This window comes from Zeus faber (genome assembly GCF_960531495.2).
Source record: "Zeus faber genome assembly, chromosome: 2".
Taxonomy (NCBI): Eukaryota; Metazoa; Chordata; class Actinopteri; order Zeiformes; family Zeidae; genus Zeus; species Zeus faber.
This window is the reverse complement of record NC_137189.1, coordinates 10,734,528-10,751,782: the sequence shown is the minus strand read 5'-3', so window position 1 is coordinate 10,751,782 and position 17,255 is coordinate 10,734,528. Positions and strand designations below refer to the sequence as shown.

Sequence of the window (17,255 nt, the reverse complement as noted above, 5' to 3'; positions counted from 1 at the left end):
CGGACAGACCCCCGTCTAAACCCCAGCTGCTGCTGCTGCTGCTGGAAGGGTTCTCTGAACTCCCAGTCTGAGGGCTGACACCCCACTCAAGGAGGGGGAGGTGGGGGACGAGAATTTCCACTCTGGGCTCAATAAATTATTGCGCAATTTAATATTTTCCCCGCTCCGTGCACGAAAATATGATCTTATCTTAAAGTTAAATCAGTGAAAAGTACCTCCCCCCGTACTGCTCCTCTGAGAATCCTTTTTGGTTTTCTGGTACCGCTGACTGCGATCCTCCACGCTCCCTCCCCCTGGGACGCTAACTCTCTTCCCACCTCGCTCCCTCTCGTTCTCTTGCTCTCCCCATTCTCCTTTCATACTCGCTCCCTTTCTTTCGCTAATTGCATGTCTCTCCACCTCTCTCTACCACCCCCCACCCCCCCCCCCCCGCCGGTTCTCTCGGTTGCTCGTCCTTGGTTCCTTCAAGCGATGGTCCCCAGGGGGAAGCAGCGGTCGCGGAGCTCCGAAGGGAGAGAGGAACGGGAAGAAGGGAAAAGAGAGCAAAAATGGCAATTTGTAGGGCAGGTGTGAGCCAAGATCTGGGAAACAACGACAGATAGAGAGAGCAGAGGGAGAGAAAATAAACAAGTGAAAAGGGAAAGGGAAGGAGGAGGGCGAAAAGAGAGGCAGAACGAACACGGCAAGTCAAAAGAGAAGGAGACGACAAGATTAGAGGGTGAAAGGGACGATCGGTAGGTAAAATGTTTACTTAATCTGTCTCTCCGTTCACCAATTCACTCTAAACCGACCCGCGCTTACGTCCGTGGGTTGTCTTCAGGGGGAGAGGTAGAATGAGAGGTTTTGCTGTTTATCTGTTCTAGTCCAGTCCAGTATTCACTTAAAGATAGATGGCTTCACTCGGGGGTTCGGTTTAAGGGTAACATCAGTGTTACCGAGTCCTGTGCGAGTTAAATTGTGTCTGTGTGTTTTTTGTCACCGTGATACACCACAAATCATTTGTAGAATACTCACTCACAAGGCTTACACACAATACTCACAAGGCTTGGCGATTTTGACACACTTGTCTTTTTGACAAATATCTTGGTATCGATCATTTGACGATATGTTTTGGATGACTAGTGCTTTCATAAGATATTGACCCACGAAATATTTTAGAAACACTCCTAATGTGGATATTATGACCAAGCAGAAAGAGGCATTGATTACATTACTAATACCGTTGACCTGTACTAAACCAGGTTGACCCGGGTTTTTTAAACCCGCTAAAAATAGGCAATTGCCACCTTATGCTGTTTTTTTCTAGTGCATCATGTTCTACATGACGAATACGCCTGAAAAGATGCGTGTCATGGTTCCAGTGTGATTGGGAACAAAACGGTAAACATCAAACTGTAAAACATGAAGAAAAAAAAAGTATTTTGAGTAGTTCAAAACAATTGGATCTTTCATGAACGACCCAACACTACAGTAGAAGCACGGCTACTCCATGCTGCCGGTGCTCACCCATGCACTGATACTCCATGCTGCCGCTGCTCAACCATGCACGGATACTCCATGCTGCCAGTGTGTGAGTGCGCACCGGTCCTTCGGCGGTGGGGGGTGTGGGGGTTTTCCGCTGTGGTCCCCACGGTGCGATCCCCACATTCTCGGCCCCCCATGTGAAAAAAAAGTCAAATGGGATAAAATGATGGAATGATACACAGATATTCCTGTCTATTTATGCGCCAGTGTCCGGAATTTCAACACGCGTTGCATCGTGCCGGTAAAGGGGCCAAAATTTGCGGGTTGACCCGGGTGTCCTGTTCACATCAGAGCCGATCAGAGGTGGAGATGATTAAAACCTAAGTCTATTGCAGGGTCATTTCACCCGAGACTAAAAACCGAGTTTTTCCTTTCCCACTGGTGACAAATACCAGATGTTAGCGGGTGCGTGGGGTTTTGGTGCAGTGGGAAAGGGCTATAAGACAACATTTGACTATATTGTAGGGCTGCTACCTAAAGGTGAGACGAGTCGCATCAGTCGGACACCCATCAGTTGACTGAGATTCTTCAAGCCGAGCAGTTTTTTCTATATTTGTGTGAGTCGTCCATGTCCAGGCGCAAACACAGCTCTCTGTGCGCCCAAGTCATTGTGCCCCGTTCCTCCAAATAAATCAACTAAAAACAGTGTGGGAACAGGACACAGGGGAACGGGGCACGACTCATAGACTCGTTAAGATTATTTTCTGCGCATAACGCATGGAGAGGGAGAAGTGTCCCCGTTGGGCACGGTTTTGTTCCGTACCCTTCCCAACGCACTTGTTTCGTTCCATAAGGACACGTAAAATAAAACAACTACATCTTAAATAATAGCACACTGTTCTGGCGCGCCGATCACGGGCACCCCATCGTTGGCACGCGCGTTGTCTGTACCCAGGGAGACAGGTGCTCAAAATGGGCTCCCTCTCCACGTCCCCCGAATAGTAGAATATTTGCAATGAACAGCCCAATCCACTCTGACTGACAAAATTCTGAGTCGAGTACAACCCTACTATACTGTGGTATAACAGTAACCAAAATCCCAGACGGTATCTAGTCCCATATAAAAAATATTGATATTATACCGTATCAATATATTGCATAACCCTACTCACTGGGATTTATTGTACAGAAAGGGCAGCATTCCGTCTGTATAAACATGTACAGGTGTTTGTGAGCAGTTGTAAATCACCTAATATCTTTAATTTGGAAATGTTTTTAAACACATCAATGCATAGAAAAACGTCATACCAAACAGAACAATCTACAAGCGATGGCATTTTTCTACTCCCGAGGAACATGCGTGTACATTGTCAGTGATCTACGCGTGCATTCCAACATCCAAAGCCCCGAAAATACCTACTGTCAAGGCTGCTTTATGTCTGTTTTCTAATGTTTTGATTGTAGTACATGTATCTAGAGACCTCGCTGTGATGGCGTCCAGCTGGCTAGCAAGGTTACGTAAACACACACACACACACACACACACACACATACAGACACACACAGGACACACTCACACGTACACACATGCAGATGTTGTTACCACAGTAAACCATTTAGCTGATGCACAAATTCATTGAGACAGAGAGAGAGGGAGAGAGAGCGAGAGAGACGCACAATGATTTTGAGGACATGTAATAATGTTAGTTCCATTGTTAAAGTGCACTGCGGGAAGGGGAGAGGGGGCCGGGGGGTCAGAGGGAGATAAAGAGAGAGGGAGCGATTGGAAGGGATTGAAAAGGGGCCCGGAAGAGAGGGATTGAGGGAGGCGCAGATGAGTGGAGAGATTTGGTGAATGGCGGAGTGGAAGAGAAAGAGGCACCCTGGGCTGAAGAGCCAGAGAGAAGGATAGGTGGGTGCAGATGGAAAGGGAGCGCGATGGAGTGCGAGGGATGAGTTTGGGAGATGTGAGGGGAATCAAAAGACGGATGTTCGCCGGGATGTGGGAAGCTAGTGTTGAGTGTGAGAAAAAGAGAGGGAGAGAGAGAGAGAGAGGGGCGGATAGCCAACATTTTAAAACAGGACTAAGCAGCCGTGACGATTATCTCTACTGCCAACACTAATTCTCTCATACATATACACACACACTCGTCTGCGCGGCTGTGCATGTACGATCACACACACGCATGCTGTAGATGCTTGTACATTGACAGTTTGGTGACTGGTTGCGGTAAAATTATTGCCATGCTTTTATTACTAGAAGTACAGTATGTTTGATGAACATCTATTTTCAGTTGCCATGGCTACATGGTGTTGATAATCCCAGCATGTCATTTTTCCAATAAACTGCTCTACAAGCTCGAGCTAAATGCTACATGCTCTCAACATCACAATCTGCAGTGACAGGAGTGACATTTTAATGACGTTTTAAACACGATTTTGGCATATTAGGCCAATCAGTCACATATTTGCAAGTGTCTTTTTTCCTCAATTAGGCCAAAATTAAACACCCTGTTCAGTGCATCCTGTCCTCTTTATGCCAACTAGGTTTTTAATTGGAGATTGTTGGATTATAGTTGGATGATGATCTTTTTGTGTGCCTAGGGCTGGGCGATATAGTCAAGATCAGTATAATATCGATAATGTGATACTAGACTAGATATCATGTTGGATTTTGGTTGTCGTAGGATCAGAGGTGTTGTCTTTAAAGCTACGTCACAGTACAGTAATGCAATTTTCTGAACTTCACCTACTGTTCTAGATTTTGGAAAAAAAGCCTCTACCTGCTTGGTCATAATATCCATATTACTAATGATTGTTTCTAGGGCTGAACGATTAATCAAATTCAAATCAACATCGCAATTTAATAGAAGGCAATTTTCAAATCGCAATGGCTGCGATAAATAAAGAAGTGTTTTTCAAATTGTTCATGTTTCACAATCTTACCAATAAGGCTGTCTCTTCCTATAGGTGAGATAGGCATTCGCCTAGTGCGCCATCCCAGGTGGGGCGGGGATAGTACTGAATATGCTTGTGTCAGCAACGCTCGTGACCGCCGCGCCACAACAGTGTTTTTATTTTACATCTCCTAATGGAACGAACCGTGCGGAATGTGGCACTTTCTCTGCGACTCTCTTATCCTCCGCCCGCCTATAGCGATTGTTTTAATCGAACCTCCGCGCTGCCCCCCGCTGAGACCCGGTGTTATGGCCGGGGCCGCGGTGCGCTGTGCGTGGCAGAGTCTGGAACACCTGTAGAGTCTGGACGGAGCCTCTTCTAGAACAGTGTCTTTTTTTTAATTCGATTTTATTTTTTACCTTTTCTTTCTTAAGTTAAATCAATCAGTCAATATTCTGCTACGATTAAAGGTTTTTCTTTTTCCAATTCAAAAGCTGAATAAAGATATGTTATTCATATCAATCAATGCATCAGTTCATCTCATTTCATCGTAACACGTGAGCCTGGTCTACAGGAAGCAGTTTATATGTTGACTGTATCCAGTGTTGTATTGGTCATTCTATACAATGATTTATTGCTTGTGTTTAGTGAATAATACGGAAGACCGAAAAAACAAACAAACCCCAGCCCCAAAAAAACACATCCTAAATATAATATAATATTGGTCTAAAAAGAAAAAATCACAACTCGATTATTTTCCCAAATCGTTCAGCCCTCAGTGTTTCTCAAATATTTCTTGTCATTTGAGCGCATAGCTCTGCGCAGTTCAGTGGTGTCTGAGTTGCTAGTTTCTGTGGTGGTTCTGCCTGATGGGAGATTAATGATTTATCTTCTTGGCAGGATGAAAATACATGCATGGATAAGTGTATGCACACACACACACACACACACACACACACACACACACACACACACAGACACACACACACGCACACACACACACACATACTGTAATGTTGTAGTATTGCACGTCATTGCATGTCATGTTATGGTTTAGGTAACATGTAATAACTTTCTGGACTAGAGCAACTGTTTTTCAATAGCCAACAAAAACACGGCCTCTTTTTTTTTATAACCATCTTTCTCGTCCTCTTTCTGTCGCTCCCCTCCTCTCTAGTCTCCACCTCATTAGCCAATCAAGTGTAAGGAGACCTGTTCTATTTTTACTTGCGCCGCCCCCCCCCCCCCGCGCACACACACACACACACACACACACACATACACACACACACACACACACAGGGACTGCTCTACATTTTGTGTGCGAAGGCGGCAGGGCAGAAGAGAACCAGGGATAGAGAGAGAGCAAGACAGAAATAATGGCGTCAGCATGGATGAAGATGAGGCCGAAGCAAACACATTGAGGAACCACAAAGCGATGGAGTGAAGGGCGGAGGCCACTGTGTGTGCAGACACTACCCTTGGAGGGCGTGGGGGTTTAGATGGAGGCCATAGGGAGTTGACAGCGCAGGCATCTGCCATAACAACGTCACTGCGATTTCTGACCTCAACATAGCCTCTGGCCTGTCGTCATGGTTACAGAGCGTCGTCACCTGCTCAGTGGCATGAGTGAATGAGTTTGGCTAATGAGGTGTGTTGACAACGCTGCTGGTTATTTTGTGTTGACATATTTCTGTGTGTGTGTAGACGGTGAGGGGATCGACCAGGGGCGTGGGTGACCACAGCTGCAGACTATGAGGAATGAGTCATGAAAATATGGGCGTCCTTCACTGTCTCATTAATTCTGTGCGTTTGGTGGCAATGATGTTGGGGGTCGAACACGTGCATAACGGAGCATGTTGAACCTGATGACAAGAGAGCCGCAAATTTGAGAGCGTTTGAGCCTCTAGTATCTGGCAGGGAGAAAAGGAAGAGGCTTGGGCGACTGGATGGTGAGCGTCGAATTCATGTGCTAATGCTTTAAGCAGCCATGAGTTCATGATGTTTTAAAACCAACATGAGCCAATGAATTTCTGCCAAAGGGCTGCAATCAACTCACTGTGCTTAAAAAAAAAAAAGTTAGTTTTTCTTATTAAGGGAACATATTTGGATATCCGTTATGATTTATTCTGTTTCACCACATTCTTACTGAGACTAGCATGTTGAACGAATATGTTGGCTTTGGATATAAAATCGTGAATTATTTTAAAGATTAATCTAGTCTAAAATCGACCCCAAACCCCTCGAGTTTAATTTATTATTTGAGCTCTCTTCATGCTGGAAACCATAACAGAAGGTGGCTCATTTATCAAACATCATTATGACTGAATTTCATGCCGTAGCAGAGAGCCATGAAAACAGCCAAACTCAGCAACTATGATTTCTCTCTTGGCAAAACCTTAAATATTTGTTATCTCTTCAAGGTAGGAAAACCCCAAGTAACATTGTAAACGCTTTAACTGTTAGATGAGCTCAAGGATGCGGTCGGAGGAACATTTATCAAAATGAGGTCCACATACTGATCCTGTCGTCTGGCGAGGATTTCACAATGCAATGCGCCTGCTCTCTCTCTTTGGCACCGCAGACTGACGCGTCGCCATGACGACAGAAGTGGGTTCCGAGACAGAGGTGAAGGAAAAGGCGGAGGAGGTGGCCGCTGAGCCCGACCAGTCAGAGAAGACCAAAGAGGCAAGTCCGGAAGTAGCGAACGCTGAGAGTCCAGCAACAGAGGCAGGGGAGGAGCGGAAGGAGGGGAAAGGAATCACTCGCTTTCTGCCTCCATGGCTTAAAAAGCAGAAGTCCCAAGGCCAGGTATGCACGTCTTCAAGTGCGTGTGTGCGTGTGTGTGTGTGTGACTTTATGTGCATGTACCTGCAGCGCTCCGCGACATTGATTCAACGTCGGTGATGAGTCATCACAGCAAGGACATCACTGCAGTGTTACCCAATGTGAAATGTGGACTCCAGAATGAAGCTCTTATTTTCTTAATCCCCCGAGAGTCGAGTCAATGTTTTCAGTGAACGCAGGTTGCACAAGCGTTATTACTTGAATTACGGCAGGGATGGATGTCCAAACAAAACCAGACTTTAGTCTCACAGTCACAGATCCTGTGACACAGTGGGACTGGATAGCGGAAGAGGACCGTACAGGGAGAGCCAACCCAGGAACAAAGAAAACAGAAACAGCTAGAATTCCCACAATAAAAGTCTGAATTAACACATATGGTCCTCCTTAATAAGATAATCAAACATAGCCGATCAGATATAGCGTAATGGGAAACCCCTCCACACAGTCATTGGAGGGGCTCAGCAGCTGTGCTGTGTTGAAGAGAAAGCCACGAGCTGTGTATCAAAATCGGATCCATTTATGTCAAGGGGGGGGAACCTCTGGCCTGTGGGCCTGTTATGGCCCTCCAGTGAAACGGACCTTCTTGGAAACAGGGTTCCACATCTATCTCACAATAACTTGACAAACAAATTATGAAACTCTGCCTTGAAAAAGTATTTTTTTATTGCCAGGCGACCCAATCACTTATCATAGAATAAGGTATTTTGAGTTTTAGAGCAAATTCACTCCTGAACATTCAGCTGCTTTTCAAGATGAATGTCTGCCAACCAGGTTGTGCCCAAAGAAGCCTCCCCGACCAAGGAAGCGCCAACTACAAAAGAAGTGGTTCCTAAGGTGACGGAGGAGGAGGGGACGCCGCCGCCCCCAGCAGTGAATGGTCACGCAGACGAAGAGGAAGAGAAGGAGGAAGTCAAGTCTGAGGAAGTTAAGGAAAAAGAGGTGGAGTCAAACTCCAATGCCAGTGCTGACTCCCAGGTAATGTGATCCTCACCTTTCCGATAGTTCATTTCACCCCAAATAATATTCGGTGAAACGCAAAATCGTAAAGTGTGATTTTTAGTAAAACGCAATTTAAGAGAAGCAAAGGGAAAACAAATCTCCAACTCATGAATTCTACCCCCCTTCCTCTGTTGTCAATCAGTAGATTCATCATTAATATTCCAAAGATAAAGGTTAGAATCTACTCACAGATAAAAAGCTTGTCATTCGCTGCAGAATGGAAAGTATACTGAAACTATCCGAAACAAAATGGCTTGATAGGGTGTTTATATACAACAAGAGGTGCAAAGGCATGTCAGATGTTATTAGAATAGGGCTGAATAAACAACACAAGGCCATACTGTTAATTTAAGGTCAGTCTGTGCCACACACACACACACACACACCCTACTAAGTCAATGAATGAAACTGTCCCACCCTGTGACAACAACATCAGTTATCAGTTCCAAATGACAGCCTGTAGTTCAGCTGAAAAGCTAATACTAGAGAGTCTATCTACACTGATAGCACCAGCTATTCAAAGACAGACAGACATAAGAGGGAAGGGGGTGAAGAAATGCATGGGAGAAGAAGAGTATTTTTTATTCGTATTTTGTGATACACATATCTCATTGGGGGCAAGGTGGAGTGGATGCATGGACTGGATCCTGGAGTGGAGTGGACTCTCGTGGTTATAAAATAAATGATAAAGCACCTACTGAACTTGTTAGAAAAAGTGCTTACATCACAAAAAAAAATCGAAATCAAAACCTAATAGCATAATCTCAGTGATTATATCAGAACTTGCCGAACCTAACCCTAAACTCCCTAACCCCACAGTGAGAGTTCACTACCAATCCAGGATCCACTCCGCGTACCCGCTCCAACCCCCCTCCTCACCCTGACATCACACGCGTGTCACTAAACACAGACATAAATGCAACCGATCCGAATCCACGCCTTTAAATGTCAGCTGAGTGCGGACGGTGTCCCTTGTACATAACTACAACTATACAAAACAATGTGAACAGTGAAGAGCGGAACATATGTGTAATCATATACAAATGCTACATTTATTTGTAAAATGGTTTACACATGAATAATAATAATAATTATAACCCGATATAGTTGTTTGTTTTTGCACCTTTCATACACGTCTCACAAGTTCTTTACATGAGTGCATTACATTAAAAGGCAAAAAAGCCAAAAATGCTTTTAATAAAAATCTGTCAATATTACATCAATTTAAACCTTGAAGGATCATGACAATTTCTCAGCAAATTATCTTCAATCCTTATTAGTCTTGAATAATGGTCTTGAATTATTATTCCCAAACAATTCTCACAATTGTTAAGGGCCCTTTTCAAGGAAGTCACGAGCCTGGGAACCAGACCAATCTGCAGCTCATGTTTCAGTTGCCCTGCAGAAGACGTCTGCCCACCCTCCCGTTCAAACAGATTTCCACCCCACCTTGCCAGGGTCGGGCCAATCACAACCGTTAATCTAATATGGGGCGTGTTTGATACAATGATGGTGCAGAGGAGAACTGTTGATGCACCTGAACTAAGACGGCTGCTGCTGATATGGAACGGTCATTTGAATCCGCTATCCTGACAGTATTAAACACACTGGACGGTATATTTTCTCTAAAAGTCTTTTGTTGATAATGAAGGATGAATGGAGAGATTCCAGACTAATACGCATTTGCAAATGAGTCTGGCGATGCCAGGCTACGAATTCACTCTAATTTCTCAGTGGATGATTTCTCTTGAATTACTGCCCTTGAACTCACTAAATTCTCAACTAATTCTCACTATAGTTTCCTTTAGGGCCCTTTCTCAACACATTCCACCAGTGGACCCACCCTCGGTCACCGGTCGACACCACGACGTACTGTGGTGGTGCTTATAAAGTTTTGAAACACGTCCTTCAGTGCTCAAAGAAATTCCAGATACACTATTATTACTTCATTTTAATACTATTTAATAATCCTTCAATTCACCTGTTGGGATCAGATGCCAAACGTTATATGAGTGTAATATAAAGACAAAGTAGATTAATAAAAACATTGAAATAATAAAAAGTAAAAACTAGATATGAATATGCAAATTGAAAAAATTATGATATGATCTGATTGATTTTTTTTAATTTATTTTTTATGTTTTTGGCCTATTGAATCTAAGCTCTCCATCTCTTTCTCCTTACCTTTCTTTATCCAGCTCTTCTCATCCTCTCAGCCTGCCAAGGAGGAGACGGTAGAGGGGGACACCCAGCAAAGTCCTGAGGAGGTCCAACTCCCCACACAGGAACAGGGACAGCAGCAGCAGCAGCAGCAGCAGCAGGTGGAGGAGGACCAGGAGGAGGAGAAAAAGAAGAAGGCCGGGGCGTTAGAGGCTGGAGGAGGAGGAGGAGGAGGAGGAGGAGGAGGAGGAGGAGGAGGAGGAGAAGGAGAAGGAGAAGGAGAAGAAAGCCCTCCCTCCATCTTTCATTCTCCTCTCCGCCTGGTGAGGAAAGCCAAGATGAAGCTGGTGGTATGTCACGTGAGGCTCCTGGACGGAGAAGACTTTCCCTGCGAGGTGGAGGTGAGACTCGATCAGACCACGCACACGCACGCTTGCACACACACAGACACACATGCACACACACACGCGCACACACACACACACACACACACACACACACACACGCACACTCACACACTGAGGAACACTGCCCTTGGTAAAATCGGACTTCAGACCAAATTGAACCCTTGATCAGTGCAGTGGTCCAGTATTTGAGAACTGGTGGATTATGTTTTTTTCAAATCTCCAAAATGCATTTCCTTAAAGTGGTAATGCATCAGATCATCTGATCATCTGATCATAGATAACACTTCAAGTCCCAGAATCCCATTCTTACCCTCGTTTACCCACGTTTTCGCTCTGAGACCGCCATATTCTTTTCCTTGTTACGATCGATTTATTCGCTTGTTTGTTTTTTTGCTTGCTCACTTGAGGCGATGGGCATAATTTTTGATCCGAGTGTGCTGTTCCTTTTCGTGTTCATTTATATAATTAATTTATATTGTATAGTTTACTGATCACCACTAGTAGGCAATGCCATTAATTTCTCGTGCCTGCTCGATAAGGGCATTCTTGCCGGAAAAGGCGGACCCCGCCACCCCCATGCTGTTTCCTAAAAAATGCCAAATAATGTATGAAATATGGGATTATTTTTTACAAAATAATCGTACATATTACCGCTTCACCCACAATCACCCAGATTTTCTCCATTTTAGAGCAGCCAACCTTAGACGCACAAACTTTCCTCTGACCCTTACCAATAACCATCCGCAGTCATACGGGTCTGTTTGCAGTGCGTCGTTTTAAGCTGGTCAAGTCAGCGACACGTGAGTTTCAGTGTGTCAATGATGTAATGCCCTTAATAGGATCTGTGTGTGTGTGTGTGTGTGTGTGTGTGTGTGTGTGTGTGTGTGTGTGTGTGTGTGTGTGTGTGTGTGTGTGTGTGTGTGTGTGTGTGTGTGTGTGTGTGTGTGTGTGTGTGTGTGTGTGTGTGTGTGTGAGAGGCAGTTAACCTTGCAACTTAAAGTGTAGTTTATAGCCTCATATAAAATAATCTATACCCTCCATGGATTTTGGGGATAAAGGCAGAATGCACGGCGGGGGCTTGTCTGGTGACTGACACACACACACACACACACATACACATGACAAGGGGGAAGATTAAGAGGGTCCCACCTTATTAACAGTCGGCATATGCTCCCCCTGATAGGCACGTGGCCCATAACTCTTGCAGCCATTTGAACATAGCGGCTCCACCTCGTTCCCCTCACATCAGTGTTTAAACTCAAAGAAAATACTTTTAGCTCCTTCCAAGTAAAGCTAATGTAAGTCAAGGCTGATTATGTCATCGAAGGCAGTTTCTGGAGTTATTGGTACCTCTGCTACAAGGTATTTTGTCATTTCTTTAGGTTGTTGTAATCAGGGGACTTCTTCAGTCATTTAAAGAGGACCTATTATGCTCCTTTTCACCAAGTTAATATAGGTATCTGAGCTCCCCAAAACATGCTTTTGAAGTTTTTTGCTGAAAATACCACTCAGATTATGCATCCGAGCCATTCTAACATGCTTCTTAACAAAGAAAACTCAATGGGTTGTCTTATGTCACAGTTTGTGTGTTAGTTGGCCCATCAGAGACCCAAGTGTATGTGCACAAGCACTGAAAAAGTGAGATTTTCATAATAGGTCCCCTTCAAAGGACAACTCTGCTATTTATAACCCTAAACCTTATTCTTCGATCATTGGCAGTGACCCAAGTGATGGGTGGCAGAATCTTTTAAACCGATCCAGCATTGAGGCGGTATTAAATTTGCAATATCATTTTGTGGTATAAAGGACCTTTGGTTTCCCACTTTGCTCAACAGTTTTCTGTCCGTGATTCTCCCATACCAGATGTTTTAACAGAAGAGGCTTCAAATGTTATTCAGTACACTGTGTGCCTCACGGTCATGTCCAGGGATTTAAACCGGCAACTGTTTGGTCACAGTGTTGCTTCTCAAATATTTAGGCTACTGGCACCCGTGAAACTGCCTGTGTGTGTGTGTGTGTGTGTGTGTGTGTGTGTGTGTGTGTGTGTGTGTGTGTGTGCGTGTGTGCGTGTGTGCGTGCGTGCGTGCGTGCGTGCGTGCGTGCGTGCGTGCGTGCGTGCGTGCGTGCGTGGGTGCGTGCGTGTGTGCGTGCGTGTGCGAGTGTGTTTTGAATCTGCTCGTTTGAACAGAAGCTGCTTTGTCTCTTTGCAGATAACGCTGATACTGCAACTAACTGCTATTGTCCTAAGGGATACACACACACTCACAAAAATCCATCCCTCCTCCCATCAGTCCACACAGTGGCATATTTAGGACAGGATGTCATGAGAGAGGGGGGGGGGGGACGAGAGAGAGAGAGAGGCTGATGCACAATGCATTCCAGAGATTAAACTTTTAGTTTAGCACAGCAAGGCCCATAGTGCACGGAGAGTAACTGCAGAACTCCCTATCCTAAAATCTGATCAAATATGTTATATACTGTATATTTCATGTAATATATAGATAATATACATAATTTATACATAATTTTATATATTAAACATGTAAATATACATGTGTTTATATACAGTATAGTTATATACAGTATAAAACCATTATAGGATATAACCATGGTAAGTTGGCTGTGGATCTATGTTTTTAAATCAAGGGCTTTGGAGTCACATGACCGAAAACACAAGGAATTTCAAGGAATGCCATTAGCATCGGTTTCAGTCGAGAGTTGCCGTCACCTGGTATAAATGCTGAGAAAGTCATTACGATGAGTTTCAGTTAACACACGCCATAAAGTTTGCTTATCCTGCTTAGGGGCCCCGTGGATGCCAGTCGCCACATGTTTTTTTTGTTGTAGGGCTGAACAAAAAGTAATCGATCCAGCCATCACAAACAGCTTGGATGCGGGTTCATTTTCCTTTGTGTTTCTATTCTATCAAACAGCACAATAGCTTCAAATCAATTGAATAATTTAAAACTATGAGCGTAACATTCCGAAACCCCATGTTCAGAAAATGCTAATCCTTTAGGAACCACATTTTGGGAATCACATGAGAAAAAGAGCAATCCACCGCTGGCCTTGAGCGTCCAGGGCTGGGTAGTGCCTTGCTCAGAGGCAGGTTGGCGCCGACACGCATGCACACACATAGGAAAAGTAAAAGGTCACATTCTCTAAAGCCTCTGAATGCAGCCACAGTGCTGAAAGGGGCATACCACAGATGTTTTTAGCTGTCCTAGGGATGAGGAGAAAAATGCATTCTTTCATTCTCCCTCCAATCCATCCTCCTCTTTCCTTCCACTTTATCGCTCTCCCTCCTCCATCCGTCAGACTGTTTGTGTAAATGCCATTTGGTGGGTTTCTGTGTGTGTGTGTGTGTGTGTGTGTGTGTGTGTGTGTGTGTGTGTGTGTGTGTGTGTGTGTGTGTGTGTGTGTGTGTGTGTGTGTGTGTGTGTGTGTGTGTGTGTGTGTGTGTGTGTGTGTGTGTGTGTGTGTGCGTGCGTGCGTGCGTGTGTGTATGCGTGTGTTGCAGCCTGGGAAGCAGAGATGATTAACTGAAAATAAATTACAAATTTGTATTTTTCACTTTTTCCGCCTCTTTCTGCCCTTCTGTCTGGGTCACTGTCGTAGTGTGTGTGTTTGTGTGTGTGTGTGTGTTCGTGTGTGGGATAAATTACGTACTTTGTCTGGGCGCCGCCTGGATCAGCATGGGATGGAACACCAAGAGATGGAGTCAGAAGGAAGCAGAGTGATGATGTTAGGGATGGACCGATACTTGTATCAGCCATTGATAGGGCCCTTTTTCTGTTCTCTTCAGTAAAAGTAAAATGGATTGTATTGGTTTAGGATTCAGATTTGGAATTGTTATCAAGCGGTTATCGGTATACCCTCAGTCGATTGGAGCGTAGGGCGCTCTGTTCTATAGTTAACGAAAAAAAACTTCCATCCTTATTATTTTGTATCTTAAAATGACTTTGTTAATGGCTGTTGATTTTGACACACATTTCCCCAGAATAAGAGGACAGTGTTAGTGACTTTCTCCTTCATGTGGCTAAATCGAAGACAAGGAGGTGGTTCTCTCCTTCAATGTTACCTTCGGTTGCCACTTTCTGCCGTGGTGTCCTTGGGGAGGACACTGAACTACTTCCAGTTTAGGAAGGTGTCACGCAGTAGCTCCGTTCTTAAAGGTGGATTTCTCCTCCTGGGAGGGGGGAGTGTCACCAACATGCATGCTAATGGGGGGAAAATTCATAGTTAGCCCGTAGGCTCAGGCTGATTTATGATTAAATCGTCTATCGTAGATCGACTCCATCGATCGCGATTGACATTGAGGACAGAACTGAAACTGGAGCGGAGAGAGAGAGAGAGATGGAGAGGGGCGGGGGCCGAGACTCTCCTCCTCTCCGCTCAGAGCTGTCGAGCAACCACTGCTGATCGGGTCTCACTTCCCCGCTACAGTCCCGTACAGAGACTTTGAGGGGGGCAGGTGCTTAAAAAAAGAAAAAGAAAAGGCACATGGGCCCTCAGCTCCGGTTCGAGGCATTTGGCCCCTCTGGGCAAACGGAGCAGCACAGCTGAGCTGCTGTGCCACATCGCATGTGCGCCACGGTTCAAGGATCATGAGGAGTTCCTCATGAATATATCTTGCCCAGACAATCCGATACCTCGACAGCCATTAATTTTAAAAAAAAGCCTGTTAAAAATTGCACCGTGGGGTCCATGGGGCAGGTGCTCGGACCCCCTCCGAGCTCGTCCAAGCCTATTAGCCCGTTTAAAACCACACTATATACGAGTGCAACCATAATAACGTTAGGATAATTTTTGATGTTAACGATGAAGATTATATCTTCCTTGGAAATAACCATTTCATGATTCAACTTGGATTTTTTTGACAAATATGCATATGATTTTAGGTGATATTATATAAGGGGTGTTAATAAGTGTGGTTTTTCTTATATTATATTTTTAGACTCACCTTTTATGATGGGGAACCACAGAGCACGCAACACTGAAGCGTAGAGGGTTAAGGTGGCTCTTCTTAAATATCGGAGTCATGGATGAGTGCTTATGGGAACGCTTTCCTGCTATGACTGTGTAACTATCAAGTCAGCGGTTAGTAACTTAACTCACCTTTGTACTTGTCTCTCTTGCCACGCAGAAACGTGCGAAGGGCCAGTACTTATTCTTCAAAGTGTGTGAACACCTCAATCTACTGGAGAAGGATTACTTTGCCCTCGCATTCAAGGACCCCGAGGAACTGGGGGCGTCGGACCAGAGGGTAGGCATCCAGACACACAAACATACTCGATAAGACGGGACACAATTTGTCAGATTACCTCAATTTGGATGTTATATAATAACCTTTGTGAACTTTCACTCTCTCTCTCTCTCTCCCTCATTTTCTCACTGGCTTGTCTTGGTGGTGTGTTCCAGCGTTGGTTGGATCCGGATAAGGACATCAAGAGACAGATACGCAGTAAGTTCTGTCTTTCTCAACCTCCGCTCTCTCTATCTACTTGTCTTGGGTACTCTTGGGATTATCTCAGAATTGAGATTATTTGTTCTGGGTCATTTGATCCCTGTCCTGGGAAATAATAGATTTATGATGGGGGCAGTGGCTCAGGAGGTGGCGTGATCATCAACTTCTAGTAATTGCTAAACAAAAAAGATTGCCGGTTCGATCCCCGGCTCCTCCTAGTAAGTGTGCTGATGTGTCCTTGAAGAAGGCACTTAACCCCCTAACTGCTCCCCGGGCGCTGCTATATGGCAGCCTACTGCTCGTAGATACTTGGGTTACTAGGATGGGTAAAATGTAGAGAAATGCATTTCGTTGCCTCAGTACTTGTACTCTGTGCAATGACAGTTAGTTGAATCTAATCTAAAACCCCCCAAAAATACGCCAAAATGAAGCAATGTATGTTGTTTCCCCAAAAGAGAGGGACATGGGTGTCTATTCTACTTCTACTCCAATTTACCAGCCCTCTACCTTTACACATTACCTCTACTCTACTTCTACTCCACTTTACCAGCACTCTACTCTAACTCTACACTACTCAACCTGTAGTCTACATGGAATTGATTTGCGCAATCCATGGTTTAGTCAATATTTTGATGAAAATATTGTTACATTTGAGTGAAGATGAAATACAGTGGAACATTTTATCCATCATTTGAACTATATCCGTTGGTCTCATAGGCATTTTAATAGGTTTCTTCAACAATCGTGTTAACTTGTCTGCCCTGCAAGAAAACACTTGTAAGGCTAAGTTGCTCTAATATCAGCTTGTTGGATTGTTTCATGGTTTCATTTTGAGTTGTGGCAGCTTTCTCGTTACTCTTTTTGTACAGTTTATCTTTAAAAACAGACATATACTTACAGACGCAATCTGAAAGCCTTAGTTGTAATTGCAGAGGGGTGTTTCAGTTAGAACGTGTCATTTTCGCTCATGAAATGTCAGACTTAGAATTGGTGTGTGTGAAGTGTATGTATTT

The 17,255-nt window shown here is 44.4% G+C and overlaps 2 protein-coding genes across 4 annotated transcripts in view; both read left to right on the top strand.

Moving 5' to 3' along the window:
* Positions 1-652: 652 nt before the first annotated feature.
* On the top strand, positions 653-10,625 carry LOC307227352 (band 4.1-like protein 2; the record flags this gene model as incomplete). Its single annotated transcript, XM_079996632.1, has 4 exons — positions 653-734; positions 6,947-7,173; positions 7,981-8,184; positions 10,407-10,625. Coding segments are annotated over exons 2-4 (636 nt in total), but the record flags the coding sequence as incomplete, so codon positions are not given.
* Positions 10,626-10,642: 17 nt separating this feature from the next.
* The window catches only part of LOC307248125 (band 4.1-like protein 2), a 40,867-nt gene continuing 34,254 nt past the window's right edge, over positions 10,643-17,255 (top strand). For all 3 annotated transcript variants that reach the window (XM_080024384.1, XM_080024383.1, XM_080024382.1), the window contains exons 1-3: positions 10,643-10,769; positions 15,922-16,041; positions 16,197-16,239. In XM_080024384.1, coding sequence (XP_079880510.1) covers positions 10,707-10,769; positions 15,922-16,041; positions 16,197-16,239 — 226 coding nt within the window. In that variant the 5' untranslated portion in view covers positions 10,643-10,706. The remainder of the gene's footprint in view (positions 10,770-15,921; positions 16,042-16,196; positions 16,240-17,255) is intronic.